This window comes from Anser brachyrhynchus (assembly GCF_964034855.1).
Source record: "Anser brachyrhynchus genome assembly, chromosome: 3".
Lineage (NCBI taxonomy): Eukaryota > Metazoa > Chordata > Aves > Anseriformes > Anatidae > Anser > Anser brachyrhynchus.
Window position 1 is genome coordinate 65,007,548 of NC_137696.1, and position 21,345 is coordinate 65,028,892.

Genomic DNA, 21,345 nt, shown 5'->3' on the forward strand with positions numbered 1-21,345 from the left:
TGTAGGCTGCTAAATGTATTTGATTTTAATCTCTAATTAAAAAGTTAGATTTTTTATTGTTTTTGTGATGCAATAGCTTTTACTTCATTATATCTTTTGTAAATAGGGGCCAAATTCTGCCTGTTTGTTATGCCAAAGTACAGGGTGAATGTATGTATATGGAAACACTCTTCTCCTCAAAGACAGCGACAGACTGTCCCTATAGTTCCTTCTGGAGGATTATTCTAAGATGCAGAACACATTCATGTTTGTATCCATGTGCATCTTGAACTAGGAATTAAAATGATGGCTAACCTTGCATGAGTATCTCTGTGCATTCCTTTGGCTGATGGTAGGTGTAATTATATTGTGGGATGTGGCACTGCCAGAAGCGCAGTGTTTTTCATGTTGGTGCTGTCTGATTCTGAGATCTCTTATATGAGGATTGGAATTAGCTGGTGTTGCAGTGAAGATATCTCTTTGTGGATCTACAGGTGTGAATTCAAGCCTTGCTCCATTCCACTGGTAGCATTCACTTAGCTCTGCTGCAAGGGTGTACTTGGTCATTTGGGCTGGGGAATCAGAGACAACCAGATGCAGTAGCCATAGATAACTGTGTCAGTCCTTGGATAGGAAAGTTACTGTGTTTAAGCACATTAGACCATTTGTCTTGCTCAGTTGAGGAAGAACGTGACCAACTCTTGGTTTGCGAAGCCAACTTTCTCCTAATACCTGGAGCTGGCGCATCTGCTGGAAAATCACTTGGTGTTGTGGAAGAAGCAGCAGCAGTATGTGTGGAACTGCATGGTACTGAATTGTGTAACTCTCTGAAGTTATTTCTCTGGATAACTGTTTTTAAGACCAGCATTTAGTAAACAATTGGTAAAAAAAGATAAATATTGCATACTTCCTGATGGAAAGCTTATATCTTCCTGGGCAGATTTTTCTGTATAGTGTAGTATTTTGAGTCATTCACAGTCTGATCTATTGACATATGTTTCTAAGTTTTCTGTCTTTTGTTGGTCTGTGAGTTTTCATAATACTAATGGGAATGGGGAAAGGAAACAAAAAGATGTTATGCCTTTCCCCACCTGTCAGCACAGCTCTTAATTGATTTTTTTTTGTCACTGCCACCTAGATTAGCCTCTACACTAACTGGAGCAGTGACATCTGGCAGCTGTAAAGCTGGAGTTTCTCTCTCTCTCTCTCTCTCTCTCTCTCTCTCTCTCTCTCTCTCACTCACACACACACACTTTTTAAGTATGTAAAATGAAAACAGTTCTCATATCTAACAGGTAAAATAAATGAAGTTTATATATATATTTATATTGTAGAAAGTAAGACAATAAACAGAGGGATTTTATTTGTCCTTTATGCTTTGTTTTTAAATGGATAGATATAGGTAGCAAATTGGAACCCCATTTAGAAAATGATCCCTGGATTGAGGTGATGAATTGGTTGCTCTGAAAGAAAACGTAAGTGGGGAAAAGATGAGGAGAGGCTAGTAACAACATGGGCTCACCTGTCATTGGGTAGAGTTCTGTGAGTCTGCAGAATATATTGCAAGAGCCATGTGGGTGTTTGCAGAAGGCTGCATTCAGTAGTGATGCCATCACAGCACTTTGCATGTACACTTAAATATATAGCATGTCAGAACAGTCTGTTTTGAGAATATACATGGAAGATACAGGCTCTGAAGAGAATTAACCATTTCCTTTGGCCTCAGACTAGTTAAAAATAAAACAATATTTTAGAAAGACTGATTAAAAATAGTCAATTCAGAGTAAGGCAAGGAATAGCTTTTGAAAGAGGTTTTAATGCTTTACAACTTCAGCTGAATGTGTTTCAAAGTAGTTTTAAAAGCGACGATACAGATTAAACTTTGTTTAAACAAATTTCAATACGTTTTGGTCCTAGCTATTTTCCATTCAGTCTAGAATACGTTGAGAACCGTAGGAGCTAGACTACGTAATTTGTAACAGAATTTGAAGTGAGTGCTCACCTACAGTGTTGGACGTTAGTAATAACGTCTGTTTTGCTGGTAAAATGAAAAGGTACGTGTGTGTTCAATGAGCGCATCCTTTCCTTTAGTTTTATGTGAACTGCATCTGAAGATGTTTGTGGTGGGTTTTGAAAGTATTTGTGATCTTGTGCTTAAGTAAAGGAAAACAGTTTCTTATCCAATATATAAACAATTCTTTTATTTAATGAATTCTGTTTGATCTGTTAAAGCATAATTATTGTGAGGATAAAGCCTTTGAGGGAAGTTTAATATGTATTTATATCATTACAAAATGGTCTTCTTTCTCTTATACAATACCTAGCTTGGAAAACAAAGTCCCAGAAAGAACTGAGTTATACTGCTCTGAAAACTTTTATTTTAAAAACAAACAAATAAAAACCTTTTTCTTGAAACCTGAGTTAAAGATTACACTGTGTACTTAAAGATCTTGTTGCAAAAGTCATACGTTTGATTAGGTGACTCTGCTGAAAATGTAATTGTTTACTAGAAATAGTTGTAAAGCCACAAAAGGTGATTGGAAAAGGGGATGAGCTGATACACAAGTATTCATCTTATATTTCAGATGCCTTTTTTTTGTTTTCCGATGTTTATTGTTTATTTGGGTATATTTTAACCATGCTATGTTGCAAGAGGCCACAATATAAATTACAAGATGTATGTCTGCAATAAGAAATCCTGTTTCTTAGAAGCAGAGTTTATTTTCATGTCTTTCAGGGCATTTTTCTTTTTTTCTTTTTAAAGACAAAATTAATAATGTGAAACTGGAATAGATAAGATTTCTTTTTTTCTCTGTATGCTTTAGAGGGGTTCATCACAGAAATAAGCTGGAATATTATCTTCTTTCTCTTTTGTAGTTATTTATTTGTTCAGTGGTATTGTTCATTGATTTTCTGAGGACTTTCCATGCTAAACCTTTGGGTGATTTCACTAACTGTAGATTCCATGAGTTTGGAATTACCAGAGATTTATGATGCAAAAATACTTTTATTGATTTACAGAATTAGTTTATCAAGAGAATTTCATGAAGGGAGAAAAACTACTCTTTTGAAAAGTTATTAAAAAAAACAAACAAAAATGAGAATTGTCTCAGCCTCTGTTAAAAGAGGATTTTTTCACATAAACATTTCATATTAGGTGGTCGTAGGTGCTCCAATATTATAATAGTATAATCATGTGACTACCTAGAAGGACATTTTGTCCCTGTCCTGGCTCTCTTGATATTACTTTAGAACAAATGCAATAACTAAAGATGCTGCTGTTTAATAGGAAGTGTTCTCCATTAATTGCTAGTGCTATTTCGGGGGCACTGTTGTTATCATTGTTGTGAAATAGAAGCTACTTCCTCATTTAAATTTCTGTATAAATCTAATCTGTGTGGAACTGAACTCATCTGCATCCGGTGTATTTCAGCCCAACTATTTGGAATTTGATCACTTCACGCAACGTGCTTGTCTAGAGTAGGGGGTAATATTTTTCTTCCAGTGAAAGCTCACAATAAAACTGGGAACCTGGTAATGCGGACATGTGTTCTGGACAGGAGAACAACTACCTGGTTTCTATCTTTCCTCTTCAGTTGTGATTATACTGGCAGAGAATATATCGCCAGAAATGGCCAGGGGACAAAGGATGCATTTGCAGTTCACTGTTCAAATTGTACAGGAAACTAATACAATTTGAGACTCCCCATCAAGGCAGCCAGCTATCCTGTTTCTCACAAGATATCAATTTGGTCGTCATTTACATAAACTCAGTGCATGCTTGGACTCGCAAAATAATAAGAGCTGTCCTGATGTTAAATTGTGTCAATGGGGAAATTCTGGTCATATAAGCAAAAGCAATAGCACCTATTGTTTTGAGACATTTAACATCACATTTGGACACTAGCAGTAGTTTTTCCTAGAAGTGATTTATTCTTCTCATATAAAATACGTTGTGAAGGAGACCTCTGAAAAATCAGTGCAGAGTAATAGGAAATACAGTAATTCAAATGTTAATACTTTCACAGGAAAGATTAGCTTCTCGAGATGTACAGGGCGTTGAAGGTGACATCAGAAGCTGTTAAGAGAGATGATTGTTGGAAAGTTCAAATAAATCCTCTGAGTCAATAGAAGCGCTTCCCTAGTAGTGATTCTGCAGCATCATTAAGATAAGGCAGTCCAAAATGACCTGGGGGAATGTTTTTTTTTCAGGTTTGACCTTACAGGAGATTTAATTACCTTTATCAGGCTAAGTAAAAGCCCCCACAAGTCATGGTGTTCTGTAAACATCATTTTTGGATGAAATGTCCTTCTGCAATCCTCAATTTCAGTACCTCAGTACAGTAGTTGGAAAGTTTGCCCAGCCTGGATCAGAGAGAATTGAAGCAAGCACTGCTGAGGCTGTTATTCACACCTGCTCGGTGTCATTTACATGCTTCATCAAGCGTGGAACCATGTCAAGCCAATAACTGTGTAGCATTGCTTTAAAAATCTAGTGCATGGTTTGAGAAAGAAGGGATGGATTTCCTTGCTTGCTGAATGGACCTTGTTTTGTGAATGAGGGAGGTTTCAACCGTGGTTTTGTTTTTAAATGTCAGTGTCATCAGTGTGAAGGCTGATAATGCTTGATAGGTGAAAACAACTAAGGATAACACTAAAGAACAGTCAGGGGTAACCAGATCACGATCAATATGAACAAATAGCATTGGCTCTGTGGAGCACAGAACACTTGAAACCGTGTGTGCTGTGCTGGTCAGCATTTGCACCTCAAGCAAAGTAATAGGAATTCCCTGCTTGCTTTGAAAGAAGGCTCTGCTGACAGGAAATGCTAAGTCACAACCAGTGCTAACCAGTGCTAGATGCTAGAATGCAGTACAGTATTCCTTACGTCTTTGAGTTACAAATCTGTCTCTTTCCTGTGCTTGCAGCAGAACAGGTCTGCACTGCCTTTATTCAGGTTTTATGGTTAGACTGATATTCCCCCAAGTAAGTCTTCACTTGACAAGCAGCTGCATATAGAGGCCCACAGGAGTACTCACATAAATACAGTCCTGAAGTACTCAGAGGTAATACATCTTTTTCCACAGGAGAACAAGAAAGTAATTGGTGTTACTGATTTAAAAAAAAAAAAAAAAAAAGGCATTTTTATTAAACTTGGAAGATTTTTTTTTTTTCAAATAAGGAATTGATTTCATGATATGTTTTTTACAACTTTTACCTTAGAATGGATTTATGTGAACTGGCATAGACACTACAATTATCCAAAGGGAAAAATATTTTTTTATCATGCAGATATTTTATTGGTCTTGAGTTCGAATTGTTTTTAATCAAATAGTTGATATGACACCTGTATGCAGTAGTATATCCATATGTATCTATGTATGACTACACAGATAGCCACGTTAGTAGGAACACTGATCTTTGGTGTTAGTGCTGAACAAATGTTTTGGCGAATAACATACTTGAAGAAATGTAAGCTTCAGGTCTCCCATCTTTGAGTGTCAGTTGAATTCAGAACACAATTTCTATTCTCATCTCTTTTCCTCTTCCACAAAGAGTGGAAATTAATTAATGAAATAAAAATCAAAGCAGGCCTTTCAAAATGAAGAATTTCAGAATTTATACAAACTTTTTTGAAATGATTAAGATAACATTTTTTAGTTCATATACTAGATTTAAAAAATAATTATTGTACTTATCTGGATTTCTCACAAGTAAAAAAATATTGACATACAAATGATCTGCAGGAGCATGGCTTAATTATGATTGTTTGATCTTGCATCTTTTATTATATTTAGAAATATCTAAATATCTTAATGATTAAACATTTATGAGTAAATCTCCTGTGAAAGTCTAAACCACTAGGCTTTAGAAAGTATACTGTAGGTGGAATTGTGCAAGCTTCCCTATGGAGCTGTGCCAGTACATGGGAATCTGAATCTCAAAAATCCTCTTTATTCATATACTGGGCTCCTTAAGAGTAGGCTTTTGGAGTGGTAAATGAAAATGAGTTTTCAGAACTCATTGGTGTTTGAAAACAAAGCTTGTTTCAAATCTAGAGTCTCACAGAGAAAATCCAGTGAGCTTAACTCTGTGTTGTCTGGCATCACTATACTTGAGAAAAGAAAAACCATTCTCCAGCAAAGCAGTGGCATTTTTCATTGTCGTGTTCAACAATTTTCAGATTTTTGTATCTTTTTAAGATGTTTTCTTAAGTATACAGCTGAGGAGACAAATAACAAAAAGGTAAATCCATAAGTGATGAAAGGATTTTCCTGGGCTTAGTAGTTAACATAATAGTTTGGAAATAAAAGAATTTACAAGTACTTGTTCAAATGCACTATGTTGAGAATGAATAAAATAAACAGCAAGATGTGTTGTGATAGGAACTCAGATGATCAAAGGGAACTACTGAATAGGCATAGTTATTCTTTCAGATAAAATAAGGAAGTAATTCCTTTGAGAGTTTTTGTGATCGTTTCTGTTGGAAAACTTTGTATGCATTACTTGGAAATTCAATGAAGAGAAAAGCATTACAGGCTAGATAATAGTGTCAGCTCTGAGCACGAGGTGGCATGTGGACATAGTTTGAGCTATTTCTCCAAATCATTTGAATGGAAATATTGGATTAGTTAACCTTGTGTCAGGTCTGTTAGTTAAATAAACCCTCCAACTGTTCCTGACTGAAGGATGCATAGTTGCGACTGAAAGATGCTGCTGCTTTTCATTAGAATTTTGTCAAACATATCCTGCTAACATAATGATTTTAAAATAAAATGGTTTATTCGGTGGAAAAGGATAACAAGCAAAAAATTCACAGCCTTTTCTTTTCACAGGGTGTTTCAGCCCAGTAGGAAATCCTCTTAGCGGAACACTATTGGGTAGAATACAGACGGTAAGGAATTCTATCTTTGCATTTTTTTTTAAATTGATGTTTAACTATAAAATGTCATTATTCACAAGTTCTTATTGTAGAGAGTTTTTTTTTATCCTGTCTTTATTCACAAAAGAAATATCTTCAAGCAAATTGTCTGCAAAGGCAAATAAGGTTCTGCCACTGCTAGCTGGTAGAGAGATCAGATATCTGCAAATTAAAGCTTTATTTTTTTCAAGTTTTACTTTTTGTTATCTAGAAATAAATAAGCCAAAATCACAATCCAGTATTATTGATTCTTATTAAGAATATGGGCATTGATGGGGGAGAAACATGGGACAGTATCTTGAAATTTAATCCTGTTTTTACTATTTACTCATATTTCATCTTTTTGTAACAAGTGACATCACAGCTATCCTCTGTTAATTTAATTCCTTATATGTAAGTATTGATTGGAAGCATACGGTAATGTTATTTTTTCCTTTATTATATTTCTTGTTTCCTGATCACTGTAATAAAAAAACAGCAGGATCTGTAAATGCCATTAATTCCAACTACACACTTGATAAACCTGGATTAAGCATAGAGGGACTCATCAGATGATGGAAGAGTGAGTGGCGGTCTGGACATTGAAAGTGTAGGGAGCTCTAGAAGGCTGGGCCTGTTGTACAGGACATGTTAGTTCTCCCTGCCCCCGTGTACAGAATGTCAGCATTTAACATTCTGTGTTAATTGTATAGTGATTGCAATTTTTCAGAGAAATGTTAGAAAATGACATAAATTAACATGGATTGTTTATAGCTGTTTTACAGTTTGAGGTTTGGGGTTGTCTTTTTTGGACCTGCATCATTTAATAGAATCAGTTAACAGTAGGCTTGTAAGGCGCATAGGATTCACCAAAAATTTTTGAAAGTTCAATTTTCCATTGCTATTTGTTTTTTTTGTCTAACTGGTCCTTGTTTATACATTTTTGACTTATAAGCCATCACTGTCTAATTTTTAGGAAAAATTGTAAATTATTCAACGAGTATTTTAGTGTCCTCTTTCACAGAAAGCTTTATAAGCATTTATACGATCAGTTGTTTTGGTAAATACTAAATATTTTTTCCCTGAGGGTTAGATTAAGGTTTTGAATATTTTAGTTACATTTTCTGGTATATAAATAATAATATGCCGAAATATGTATATGTTGTTAGTGCAGATAAATCATATCAAGAAAGGAAAATAGTAACAAATGACAAAACAGTTGAAAAGGTTTTGAATAATTTTAGGAGCTGGAGTATTCCACATACATCTGAATTGATCTTTTTTTCCCTTTTTTTCTTTTCTTTCCTGTCTTTTTTCTTTTTTTCTTTTTTTTAATCCCTGTTGGCTTTACTGCAGCAGCTGTGTTTGCATTTCTGTTTTCTGTTTGTACATTGTAGGTTTCAATAAAGTGCAGCCTGGCACAGGTTATTGTTTTTTTGTTTTTTGTTTTATTTCCTCTAGGCAGATTATAGATTCCCATGCTCATTAAATATTGAAAGGCTGTAATCAAATAAGGATTGTAGTCATCTGAAGCCTAAGGAAGTACCTTTACACTAGTTTCGTGATAGCAGACAGATTAATTAAGACCAAAGAAGAGTACATTATTCTTAGCAGCTAATGCTTTTAGAATCATTTTAATTTAGCTGTTAATACTGTCCTTGTACTTCTGTTTCCTGTAGACTAAATTTGTGCAGTTAAGTGTCCTGAGCTCAGCATGTGTTGACAATTAATTGGAACAGAGAGCAAGAACAAAAATATGACAGTGCTAACAATGTTACATTACTTTATGTTAACTCTCAGCTTATTTTGTGTTTCATTTAAAACTTCAGTTCCTGGAGTAAAGAGATTACATGATGTTCTTAGGGAAGGAGAGGATTAAGTAAATTTCTAACACTTGGCTTCATAAGGAAAAATGAAAACAGAGAAACTGTAGAAGCTCAGATTCCATAAATTTTAAAAACGCTTTCAGTATTACCACATTTTTAAGCCAGTCATGTTGTTGTGGTTTTTTTGTTTGTTTGTTCATTTCTAATTTTCTGTTCTTAAAAACAAGCAAAAGCAAAGCCACCACCACCAAAAAACCTTGGTCTCAGAACCTCAGGTGTTAAGCACCGAGGCACGGATCTGTTGACCAGACAAGGGAAGCTGTAACACACATTCTCCGTGTCCTTGCTGGAGTGTCTGCACAAGTCATAGTCCCGGTTTCTTTTCCACTCTGGCAAAGAGAGGTACAGGGAGCTGGAGAGAAGCTGTGGCACTGTGCAGCATCGAGGAAAGAGACGTTTGTCCTTCTTTGTGTCACTGAGTCTCTCCCTCTGACAGGAAACGGACAAATACTTGTGGTACTTGAAGTATATTTATTCAGTGCTGGAAATGAACTGCTGAAATTTTTCAGAAAAGGCAATAAAAAACATATCACTTCTTACTCAGTGCTGCTTCTTTTAAGGTCATGAATGCCCTCTGATGTCCAAATCTTGTTGGCCACCTGAATCTGCCTGCATATAAAAGCAAAACCTCTGTTACCACAATCACTGAAAATGCCCAGTTAAGAAGAAGCCATAAATATTTTAATTAGTGCTATTAGTAGGAATCAGTGACACTTGACACAGCAACTTACTTACCAGGTGATTCTTACCTGCAGTGCTCTCTCGTATTAGTGATTAAAACATTTTTTGTTCATTTTTGTTAGTAAAACCAAAGCTTTAAGTGGGCCTGTTGTGGATAACTGATATAATGCTCCATGGTGTGGAGCTCTGAATCAACTGCTGGATCCATTTGTCTTCATCTGAGGATGTTCCTTACGCTAAAAGCTTCTCACAGTTTTGTCTGAGCCAAATCAATGTGACATGGTGGGCTTTTTCAGCAAGCATTTTATTCCGTTTTCTCACAGGTGGTTTGCCTCACAGTAAGACCAGCTCCTTGGAGCATAACTATAGACCCCATGTCTGTTTGGATGCAAGAAGAGGATTAACTGGCTTCCATCTTGCGTTAAAAAAAGAAGACATGTAATATTACATTAAGAACAGTGTATTTGTACACTTCAGTACACCTGTTGCTTTTTTGTAATCCTGAAAATGTGGCTTAATCTTTTGATATGGCATTAAAAAATCTAATGTTTTTAGACTGAAAAGCCAGTTGTTTTTGCTGGGTGGTTTACTACCAGAGTAGCTGGTAGTTAGGATGTTTGAAAAATCACATAGCGTGGCAGAGCCGGCTCCGGTACTATACAGGGTTAGCACGCTTGTGGTAAACAGCCACAGGCAATTCCCCAATTCATGTTTCAGCTGCCACAGGGACTGGAAGGGGGATGTATGGGCAGCCTATGCCCGTACCTCTTTAAGAAGAGATTCTCTGGATTGGTGTTGCCTTAAAAGTTTAACGCAGTATCTGAGAACATTCAGCATAGTCTCAGGATGACTCATGGATTTTAGTTTGTTATTTCCAAACAACTTGCTCCCTTCGAGGTCTTCTTACATCGAGTGTTTGAGAGCACATAAATACTTTATTAAAAAAAAAAGTCAGATTGAGACACAATAAATGGAGCAATGTGAGTACCTGAGCTAGATACCTAAATAATACTACTAATAATTCTGATGAATCATTTTTGAGCAACAGGAGGCACTCCCATCCCACAGGCTAAGCACATTGCCTGCACAGTTCTCTTAACCTTGAGAATGAAAAATGAGAATTAGCTGAAATGTGGAAGGCACTGCTAGCTACCGGTAGACCATTGATCAAACCTCTTACTCTGAACTGCGCTTCCACTATTCTTTGTTCAAAATTTGCTTATCAAATCAGGCAGGTTTGTTTTTTTGTTGTTGTTTTGTTTTGTTGGGTCTTTTTTGTTTTGTTTTTGTCCTCTGTGTATACAACAATTATTCAGAACTCTAGGTGGTAAGCTTAGATGTTCTGGTAGATTATAATAACTGAGTGCAACTGTTCATTTTTGTACTGCATTCATCAGTATGCATTGTGTGTGTATGTAACTATTGTGATGCTGCCTAAACAATCTGGAGACAATATGAAACCTTGGTTTGCAGGAGTATAAAGGATTTCTTTCCTGTATGGGATAAGCATAGCTAAGTTAAGTAAACAACGTGTAAGGGCAAGAATCTCTGTCCTACAGAATGCCATTTATTCTGTTGAAGATTGCAATAATGATGTTTCTTGAATCATCCTAATATAAATAGATAATAAAGGGAGCAATATATTTTAAATACATTTATAAAAAAAAAAGAGAAAAGTTAATGCAAAAGACAGTTAAATGGGCTCTAAAATATGAAAAAGAAGTATGCTGGATAGAAATTCCCAAATATCAATGTTGTTTATAACATGGCACAATCTGTTATAGCTGGAAATGTTGTTTACTCCGCAATATTCACATTTGATTCTTCTAAAATATTTTAATTGCTATGTAGTATTTCTATTCCACAATGTAGTTGGTATCCTTTGATGCAAGCAAAATCTAGGGGAAACTGGTTTCCACATTGTGAAAATAGGCCATTGGAAAAAGTTAATTTAAGCAACCAGCAAAGTTCAATCTCTTCCATTGTTCTGATTTCTCTTCTGCTAATTTTCACTGTATTTCTGTTTTATATCTCGCAAATGAAAGGCTCTTTTTTGACAGAAATCAAATTTTTTAGCTACTGGCACACCCTAATTATTACATTTTATATATGTTATTCCATTGACTTCATTAGAAGTCTGAAGAGTTAAGTGCCAAAGATGGAGCAATTAGAACTGAATGTGAAAGTATTAGTTATATTAAGACCAACCTGAAATTCTCCATTACATGAAAGTGACATCTTTTGCATAGCAGTTCAGAGGTAAAGTTAACTGCAACAATTTCCTAAACATCAGCTGTATTATTTTCAGTGCAGACAAGCTTAGACTGTGTAATCATCAATCCTGTCCTCCCACATCTTGTCTTTAGCAGAGTGTACATACTTGAAAAACTTAGTGAATATATTCTAAACATCTATATAGTCAATATTACTCATGGTTGCTCAACATCACTTCTGCTTTTTCTTTTTAAAAAAGTATTTTTATTGTAGTTTTCTTTTTGCTGCAGCAGCAGATGTGACAAATATGGAAAATACTTAAAATTCTAGTTTATTAAAATACTTCACATTAAAGTTGAAATCATTTCTTCTTCTAGAATGATGACTCCCTACCTGCACTGGGGGAAAGAGGAGGAAGCAGTTGCCCACTCAGGCAAGAGGCAGTAAGTATTATGTAACTTTTTGCATTATCTCCATTACCTGTTGCACAGCATCTGTGCTTTTGAAAACTTCTTTTTTAGCATGATCCCAATGATTTTTTTGCCCCCTAGATTATCCTTATCAACATGTTCATAACCACCATTACCCATGTTACTGCTGTTCTTATATCACTCCTGAAAAGTCATTTCGTAAAATGTTGATGGATGTAGATTTTTAACTTTTTGCTTGATTTGGACCCAGACAGCATTTAACACGTATCTGAATATCACATCAGAAGAAATTCCATTGCTTTGGGCATAATTGTGAGGCTTTTATATTCTTCTTTGGTCCAGAGATGCATTTCCTGTATCCCCCCCATGCTCATTTTCTGATCATTTGTCTCCAGAGAATATAACGGCAATTTCCACATTTCTTTTAAATTTTCAGGCTTGCTAAACCAGTTGTGGTACAGGACACATTGGTATTTTAATTTTTTATTTCTGGGAGACAGATTGCGGGGCTTGCTTGGTTGGTTTGAACTGTTTGTTGGCAGTGTTTCCATGTTACTGAATTTTTGTAATTTTTTCCAAACGACAAAACATTTACACTAAAACTGCCTTGCAAAAAGGCACCGCAAAAAGAAGTATTTATTACTCTGCCTTTCATTGGGTTTCATTCTGCTAAGTAATTAGTGCTAAATTCCTTTTACCTTAAGTGACCTTTCATAGTACTATCACTAAGGAAACCTTTGCCATTGAGCTGAAGTGGCCACTGTTATAGCACCCCTTACTGGACATCATCATTTAAGCTTCCAGTTCTGCACTGCTTCTGTATGGTGCTCTGTAGTGTGTTTTAATTTGGTTCTGTTCTATTCCGTAGTTCATATTTCTATACTGTCAACATCACCTGTAGTTGTATTAGCTTTGTTAACGCAGGGAGGAGAATTATGACAAAGGATGGTCATTGTTTAGGTCCTTTATGTAAGCTCATGATTACTGTTCACACATTTAGATGTATTTCCTGTCTACTGACAGCTAAGCTGGTATTAATGCTTTGATGCTGACCAGCTCACAAATTACCAATTCAACTTTCAGTGGTAGAAACATTTTCATCTTTTCCCATTCATAGGTGATTCATCAGTGATGTGCAAGTATTTTCATACAATGTCATACAAATGACATTGGTTACATTTTTACACCTATAACTTGTAGGTGATCATACTGAAAATAGAAATACAAATATGAAAAGCACTGTACAGATCAGCAATTTTAGGATTTAAATGCATTCATAGGTAATAAAAAAAAGTTTACTCCAAATCCCTATTTTCATAAAGACTTTGCTGTCTTTAATCCTCTATTCTTTCTATCACTCCCTAATAATCTCTGTTTCTGACCTGTCTATTTATGATTTCACAGGGGGACCTGAGGTGAGGATTATATGTAGGGAAATAGTGTTCTCTGTGTAAAATAAGTCGTAATTCTGGTTTCCACTTATGATGAGGGAAGTGAGCAATTCCCTTATTCTTTCAGTTCACTTCTTTTCATTTTTTTCTGACTCTGAATTTGTCAGGACAGATTTTTGTTCATAGAACAGGGGAAATAAACAAGAAATTATACTTGATATCTTCATATACAGAGTAGAAAGCAGGCTTCTGGTAATGTATTATATGTAGTGTGCATGATGTTGGCCACTGTTACCGCTTTTATCCTGAAAAGTATTGTGTTTTTCAGTGGCAAATGGCTTTGTTATATGAAATGGAATATATACCTATTTTTTGCAGATTTTTTTAAATCGTATATGCAAATCCTTATTTCTAAACAAGCGGGAAAAAAAAAAAGGAACCGATCAAAGCAAAACTTTGCAATGACATTTTTCCACTAAAATTTTCCTTCTGGTAAAACTGTAGCACTGGTGAAGTATTTGTTTGAACGCATATGCTTCGTGCACACAAAGTGGGATCTGAAGGTGGTGTAACAATTCTGAGAAAGTGAATGTATGAAGTGTTTTTTTTCCTTTTGCTTCACAAGTAAATTGCTTATAAAACTAACAGCTGCTGTTTTGAAGCTAATCTTAGTGAATTGAATGTTCTTAACCATTTCTACAATCCCACAGTCCTTTATCTTGCCTCTCCTGCTGCTTTCCCACCACCCCTGATCCCATTAGCAAAACTTGAGACAGCCTCAGCTTTTACCAAAGTGCAGCTTTGGTTTCAGCTGCTTTTCTGCAAGAGGAAGTGAATGTTGCGCTTTTTTCTCTGTGGCATGGTTGTGATAAAGCTGTGGTGCTCTTATCTCTCTTTTAGGTAGTGGCTCTTTATGACTACACAGCGCATCGATCAGATGAGCTAACCATCCATCGCAGTGACATTATCCAAGTGTTATACAAAGATAATGATAACTGGTGGTTTGGCAGCCTAGCAAATGGACAGCAAGGCTATTTTCCAGCTAATTATGTGGCTGGTGAAAGTAAGTTTACTGCTGTCTTCCTGGTATACCAATGTGGGTTTAACTGATGGTCCAAGATTTTACTATGCTGTACTGCTTATTATTCTGAAGATATGAATTTATGTAGCACACAGTTGGCATAATGATGACTTATTGTGATGCAGAAATTGTATAAAGTTAGCTAACCACTTAGCAAGTTGGCATACCTGACTTTAAAAGGTATTGACAATTAAACGTTCCAGCTTATATAGTACTGCCTTGATTATCAGTTAACTGGATTGATTCCTCATTCTTTATTACATATAGCCACCTGGTTCATGCCCTGCCTTGCCAATGTTTTAGGACACATCTTAGCATTTTGCTGGCATTTTAGGCTTTTATAGGCAATATTGCTTAGCTCTAGCTGGTTACCATTTATAAAAAAAAAAAATAATAATAATACCCCCCTTCAACTCTAATGCAGATTGCTCTGTTCCCAAGTAGGTAGATTTCCGTATAAAGCTATAAAAGAGCAGTGATGGTTAAATCTCATGTCTGAACATTGAACTTGCTACCAGGCCCTCGTCGTTAAAATGGTTTTGACTCAACTAATACAGCAAAAACTAAATGTAACTGAAAAAATAATATTGGAAGCATCTGACTGAGTCAACTGATGTAAAGATGCTCAGTATTCTACCAGTTGTTAGTATTCAATTTATGTATATATTGTGTGGTCACATGCTACAGGAAATACATTTGCTTTCCTAAACTATCTAGCTATCAGTTATACTGGTGTTTAGAAATCTTTCAACCCAACGTTTCTCAAGATGTTTTCCCCCCATTTTCTAGTTCCTCCCACTGTCTTCCAAGTGAACTTTAATATTTCTGCCCATTCCTTAAAAAAACTTGGACATGCTACTGTGCTAACTAGATGATGCTACTTAAAATAAGTTGAACTGCTGTCCTTCCCCTTTGTCCTCCCCTCACGCATCTTCTGCATTTTCTCCTTGCTCTCTTCCTTGCAAAATAAGGCAGAGAGCAGTCTCTAGGGAGAGTCTTCAATAATGTCCTGTTGCTCTTGAGAAAGTTTTAACAAATGTATTTTGAGGTAGTTGGCCAACTTGGGAGCACAGGGAAGTGTATAATTTGTTTCAGTTGTTGACCATTCTAATAATGAATCAAAAGAAGTATGAATTTTATTGCTGTTGCTATAGCTGTTGTTCCTAGTCATGTAAATGTTTGATTTTTATTTTATTACCTACAAATTTACATCTAAGCATAAAGTTAATGGGCAAATTTTGATCAATTCAATCAAGTTTAGTTTCAAACATTTTTGACTAGTATTAGTTCACATTCCATTTTTGGTTAGATCATAACGTCATAGTTGTTCACATAAAATAGATACTTCTATAATTCTTCCATGGCTCTCAAAATGATGAATTATGAATCCTGCTTTCAGAAGAATATGAAGAACAGCCTTCAGGGTTAGTATCGGATTCTGCTCCTCTTTTGCCTGAAGGACCCACAGAAGCAAAGGAAGGTTCTCCGACACTACAAAAGGTAATAACTGAGAAGGAAGTTCTATAAGTAGTGGTAGAGTAAATCCTTTGCATGCCAGGTGAACTGTATTAATTTTCCTTTCTTTTTGGAAAAAAAAAAATAAAAAATCTGATGCATAGACCTCATTCCAGTACAGCAGATTTTTTTTTCAGCGGGTGGCTAATGTTCATTTCTTGTGTCAATTAAATATTCTACCTATTCTTGAACCATTATAATGAGTGCCTAATCTGCCATTGAATCCAAGGTTGATAGAAGTGTCTAACAGTTACTAAATAGAAGTAACTTTTTAAGGAACAACATGGATTTGTCAAAAGCTGATGCATTTTCTGGCACTTGATTGTCATTCTTGGAATATGTACTGCCCACAGAATCTTCAAATTTTCTGCTATGAGATTTCCATATCTATCAGGTTGCTAAAAGAACAAAAGCTGTGATGTTTTCTCTCAAGCATTTTCCAGTCCATGTAGTACTTCCCTAATTAAGATACCCAGTATGATCATAAAGCCTCATTACCAGACAATGCGATATCCTGCATACAAACCTACTTATTTGTCAGTGGATCTTTCTATTTAAAAGCTGATGGTGATCCTCTGATATGAATGATTGCTCTCATCCTGTAGGTTGCTCAGGAGGAGACTTTATAGTTTGGAGGAATAAAGGAAAGAAATACCAAGAAACCTTAAACAGAGCATTATATTGGTTTTTCTGACTCCATCCATTTTTCTTAATTCCAGGCGTAATTGTTTTCTGCTGTAATATGTAAGGTACTACTGAAATAGTACTTTTAGGGGTTGTCTACTTGGTTAGTTATTTTTATCCCTAAAGTACATTTTAAGTAAGTAAACAAGAGTTTTTACCAACTGTTAAAGCTCTTGATCAGATATAAAGTCTCTTCACTCCCATAGTATACAGCTTTTGGGTTGCAGCATTGTTGTTGTTTACGCATCACATGTTGTATTCCATGCAGAAACATTCCTATTTTTGTGATTTTAGTTAGAAGCTGGAATGCAAAAAACAGCAAAGGAATAGCAACCAGTTTTTAGTAACATTAGAGAAAATGTACATGATGGAAAAAAATATTAAGGTGGTATGTTTTCTCTAGATCTTTTGAAATACTGCCCTGTTCAAAGCAGGCCAAACAATTTTCACTTCTCTAGACAGAGAATCAGAAACTTACTAACTTTCTGTGTAGCTTATGTTCCCCTTCTGTGAAGTAAAGATGATGATTGTCTTACACTGTAAAACAGCAAAGTAGTAATAGAAATGAGTTCAGCAACTGTTAGAATTTAAGAATTGTTTTATTTCAAAGTGTTTGTAGCCCTCTTAAGTATGCTTTCAGCAGCTACTCATTTAGTCAAATACTACCAATATAACTAATTTAAAGGGGATTTTTGTTCAGATTCCTTTCAAGTGATTTGACTTTTCTATATACTTCTCTAAAATTGAATTTAGTACTTTGCCTGACTTACAGGACTCAAAGTATGCAGAGTGGCTTGGTTACTTTTTTTTCTTTTATCAGATGGTGTATCTTTGCTATGTAATATATTGTAATGTTGAAGGTTAAAACACTCAAAGCCACTTCTATTAACCTACTTTGTGTAACTTTTGTTTTTATATATGTGAATAGGGAGGTAACATTTATTAAATTATTTAGTACAGATTACTCACTTGGCAGTCTTGTTGAAGCCAACCGTCTTGTTGAAGCCAGCTGCTGTAAATTGAATGTTATGAGTGTTATGTTTCTAACTATACTTTAAAAATGAAATTAATCACCACATCGAGTAGTAATAATTAATCTGAAGTATCTGTTGCCACTTTGTGGCTGAGAAACTAAAAGTCAAATATCATTGTCCCAGAAAGGCAAGGGTGCATTACTTCCAGATACATGCTTTCTTCCAAAGTCAGAGTGGAACAAATTCAGGAAAAATAACTTTGTTACTAGAAAGCAGGAGGATTTCTTTTATCTGTTATCTATGTTGCTGGAGGCAAGAAAGGTATCACAGAGGGAATATGTTGCTATACTCACCCTGTTTCACACATACCCAGATTAGAAACGGGGAAAGAGCTGAGGTAGTTATTGTCATTAAGACTTGATCATTTTTTGTCCTAATCCTTTTTTGTTTGTTTTAGTTTAGTAGAAAACTAATTTAATTAGATCAAAACAATTTTTGTGCACACTAACTTACATTTGTCAGTTACAACCAATATTTATTATTCAACTTTATAAGTTATTTTTGATTAGCTCTAGATTTTGTCAAGTGTCTGTGGTTGACATACTATTCTAACAATCATTTTTGTATTACTAGTAGCTCTTCCAGTAACAGTTTTAGTAGTATTTCATCAAATTTTTCTTCACTGTGATTCTGCTGGCACTTTAAATTAAATTTACCATATCTTTAATCATTAATTTGAATTCTGTAGTAAAGCACATACAGTCCATACAGATATTCAAATGGTATAATGCATAAAGTATACAATAATAGTCCAAAAGCAGGCAGATATGTTGCTTTTCATCTTGTGTAGCATTGATCAACACCACAGAATCACCAGGGGTCAAGAAAAATCATGAAACATTTTCAAGTGCTGGAGAAAATGGCATAAGAGATTGGTATAATGGTTACAAGTTAGATACTGTCAAAGAATGAGCAATGAAGGAGAGAGTACACCATAATACATGGCATAGAGAGGAGAATTGGATGCAATCTTTTTTCCCCCTCTCCTGTTGTTAAACAAGAACAGGGAACATGAAGCTGAAATGGAACACATCCAGTATTTAGAGATGGAAATTCTTGTTTATGCCATGCTTAGTTATCTGGCAAATTAGCTACTACAAGACACTATTAAAACTTAGACATTCAGGGATTAATTTTTTTAATAGAAAGTGTAAGGCTGATGTAATGGCTGAGATTCCAGAAGCATCTAAATGAGTAGGAAATACAAATCTGGCTGCTGTTTTTATTTTATTTTATTTTATTTTTTAGGTTACATAAGTATTTAGCATACTTACATATATGCTGTATAATTCACCAAAAAGATACTGAGCTGAAGTTACAGCAAATGAATTAAATCTCACTGGAAAGCATGAGATGCCTTCAAGTGCAATGGTTTTACAAAAACTTCTGAGTGCTGCATAGACAAAACAAATGTCACTGAGCTGTTTGTCGTAGTGAAGGAAAGTTCTATAGTGCTTTGACTTTAGGCAATACCAGATACTTCTGAGACAAAACTGCTCAGAGGACCACTGGGGGTCTGATCAGTTATGGCAGTTCCTGTGTTGCAGCAGTGACACAGCAACTTTTCTTCCTATTCCTTTCGTGTTTTTTCATTAGTAGAGCTGAAAGGAAATACCAATTTCTTTTACATGAGAAATATGAAAAATCATTTTTCTGTAATACCCTATGATTTTTATCTTGACAGAAAAGGAAGCATGTTTTCTTTGAAAATCCAGAAAATGTATTAAATAATTAAGTTGTTGCTTAAGTTGTTAAAACAGACTGTAAAATATAACCAATATTTTTTGTTGTTGTGCTTTTTTTTGCCTTTTTTTTCCACAAGCATACTTTCCGAAAGTTATATCGAGGTTTTATACATCTCTTATTCTTTATGTATTTTTAAGGAATATTTAAATATTTAATTAAGACTGCAAAAATATTATTACTGTGGAAATCATCATAGCAGCTACTCATGAGATTTTGCTACCATACTAGTCTAAAAAGGGCACCTGAAATGCAGATGAAGAATATGGTAGTTTGAATCACTGACAATACCAGATAATCTTATTAAAAATAGTTTTCCAACTGCGGATATTATAAGTACCTAAATATCTAGCTAAGCATCAGAAATTACGATGAGTGAATTAAATGGAATCATTAACATTTGAAGAGTGTGTAATACTTAGGGTCCAATATTAATGTGTGCAAATACAGACCATTTTGTTGTAGTTCAAAGAGCTTTCAAAATGATTTCTACCATCAGCTTTGCATTCATAACATAATAATTTTATGCAAACCTTGTTTTCCTGCCTTATGAGTTACTTAACTCCTGAGCCACAAAATTAGGTCATAATCATGTTTAATTACAACATACATTTAAACTGCCGATAGAAGTTTCATGGAGTGAAGATCTCACTATGCTGTTGAAGAATTCTAAGTACTGGGGACAGACCTACCATCTGGCTGGTCCAGTAAATCTGCTGTTTTCAGGTGCCTTAAGCTGAATGCAGAAAAGACAGGAATTCAGATAGGTTTGTGCTAGAAATCAGAATTTGGGGTTTTGTAAAATTTTGGCAAGTCTGAGACATTTCAAATTCAATACAGTACCTTTTTTTTTTGGTCAGAAATGTACTGCTGTCTAAAAGCCTTGTGAATAGGTTTTATAATTTAGGTTGGCCTACCATTTTTTTATGTGAAATGCCTCTAAAAAGATTCTGAATGTTAAGTATTTCAGTTGGGTTATATGGGAATAGTCGGAAGGAGTGATGGACAAAACAAAGCAGTAATTTAAAATATCAGTTAAAATCATAAGAAAATATTCTTCCTAGTATATTTATCTTTGAAAATTTAAGTCAAGGTATAAAATAATGATCATAAGCATGAAAAGAAATTGTTTTCTTCCTAGAACTACATTGTTATTACATGGTTTGGATAATCTAACTAGGGATCATCAAAATTTGACTGTATGTATATTTAAACAAATTTTGAGATTATCACTGTGTTCACATAAATAATTCATGTTCTCACTCTTCTTCCCCAGAGTAGGTTATAAGACAGCGTAGCATCTGTAAAATAACCTGCCAAGCTATTGAGGCTTTTCCTCTGGGCTTGAGCTCTTTCAGTGTGGTTGGTTTTGTGGACTCACAATTCATTAATTATAACTAAAAATTAAAACTTACTCCACAATATCTCCAAAAATACTAGCTAGAAACTTTGCTAGTTTCGTCAAAAATGTTAATTTTGTAGTTTGTTCTGATTCTGCTTTGTTCTCTAATTGTGCCTTTTTTCAGGTTACTGGGAAACAATTCATTGACTGATCAACTGTTAGGAAAAGGAGGGACTAGAAAGATCTGAGAATCTGAGAAACATTTATAAAAATTAGCATGGTAGAATTTTTTTCAATCAATAGAGCTGAAGACTTTCACACATCAGATGTGTGTCTATTTTGAAGATTCAGAGAGGTTGCAAACCCACTAAAATGTGATATTCAATTGAATTAGACTGGTGAAGCTGATAATTCTGGGCTTCGTTCTTGTATAATGTGATTACAGATCTCTTCTTCTAAAGGC

The 21,345-nt window shown here is 35.0% G+C and overlaps 1 protein-coding gene across 3 annotated transcripts in view; it reads left to right on the forward strand.

The window, feature by feature from the left end:
- AHI1 (Abelson helper integration site 1) overlaps nucleotides 1-21,345 on the forward strand; it is a 99,959-nt gene that overhangs the window by 65,938 nt on the left and 12,676 nt on the right. For all 3 annotated transcript variants that reach the window (XM_080583722.1, XM_080583720.1, XM_080583721.1), the window contains exons 21-24: nucleotides 6,816-6,874; nucleotides 12,039-12,104; nucleotides 14,384-14,546; nucleotides 15,964-16,064. In XM_080583722.1, the coding sequence (XP_080439848.1) occupies nucleotides 6,816-6,874; nucleotides 12,039-12,104; nucleotides 14,384-14,546; nucleotides 15,964-16,064 (389 nt within the window). The remainder of the gene's footprint in view (nucleotides 1-6,815; nucleotides 6,875-12,038; nucleotides 12,105-14,383; nucleotides 14,547-15,963; nucleotides 16,065-21,345) is intronic.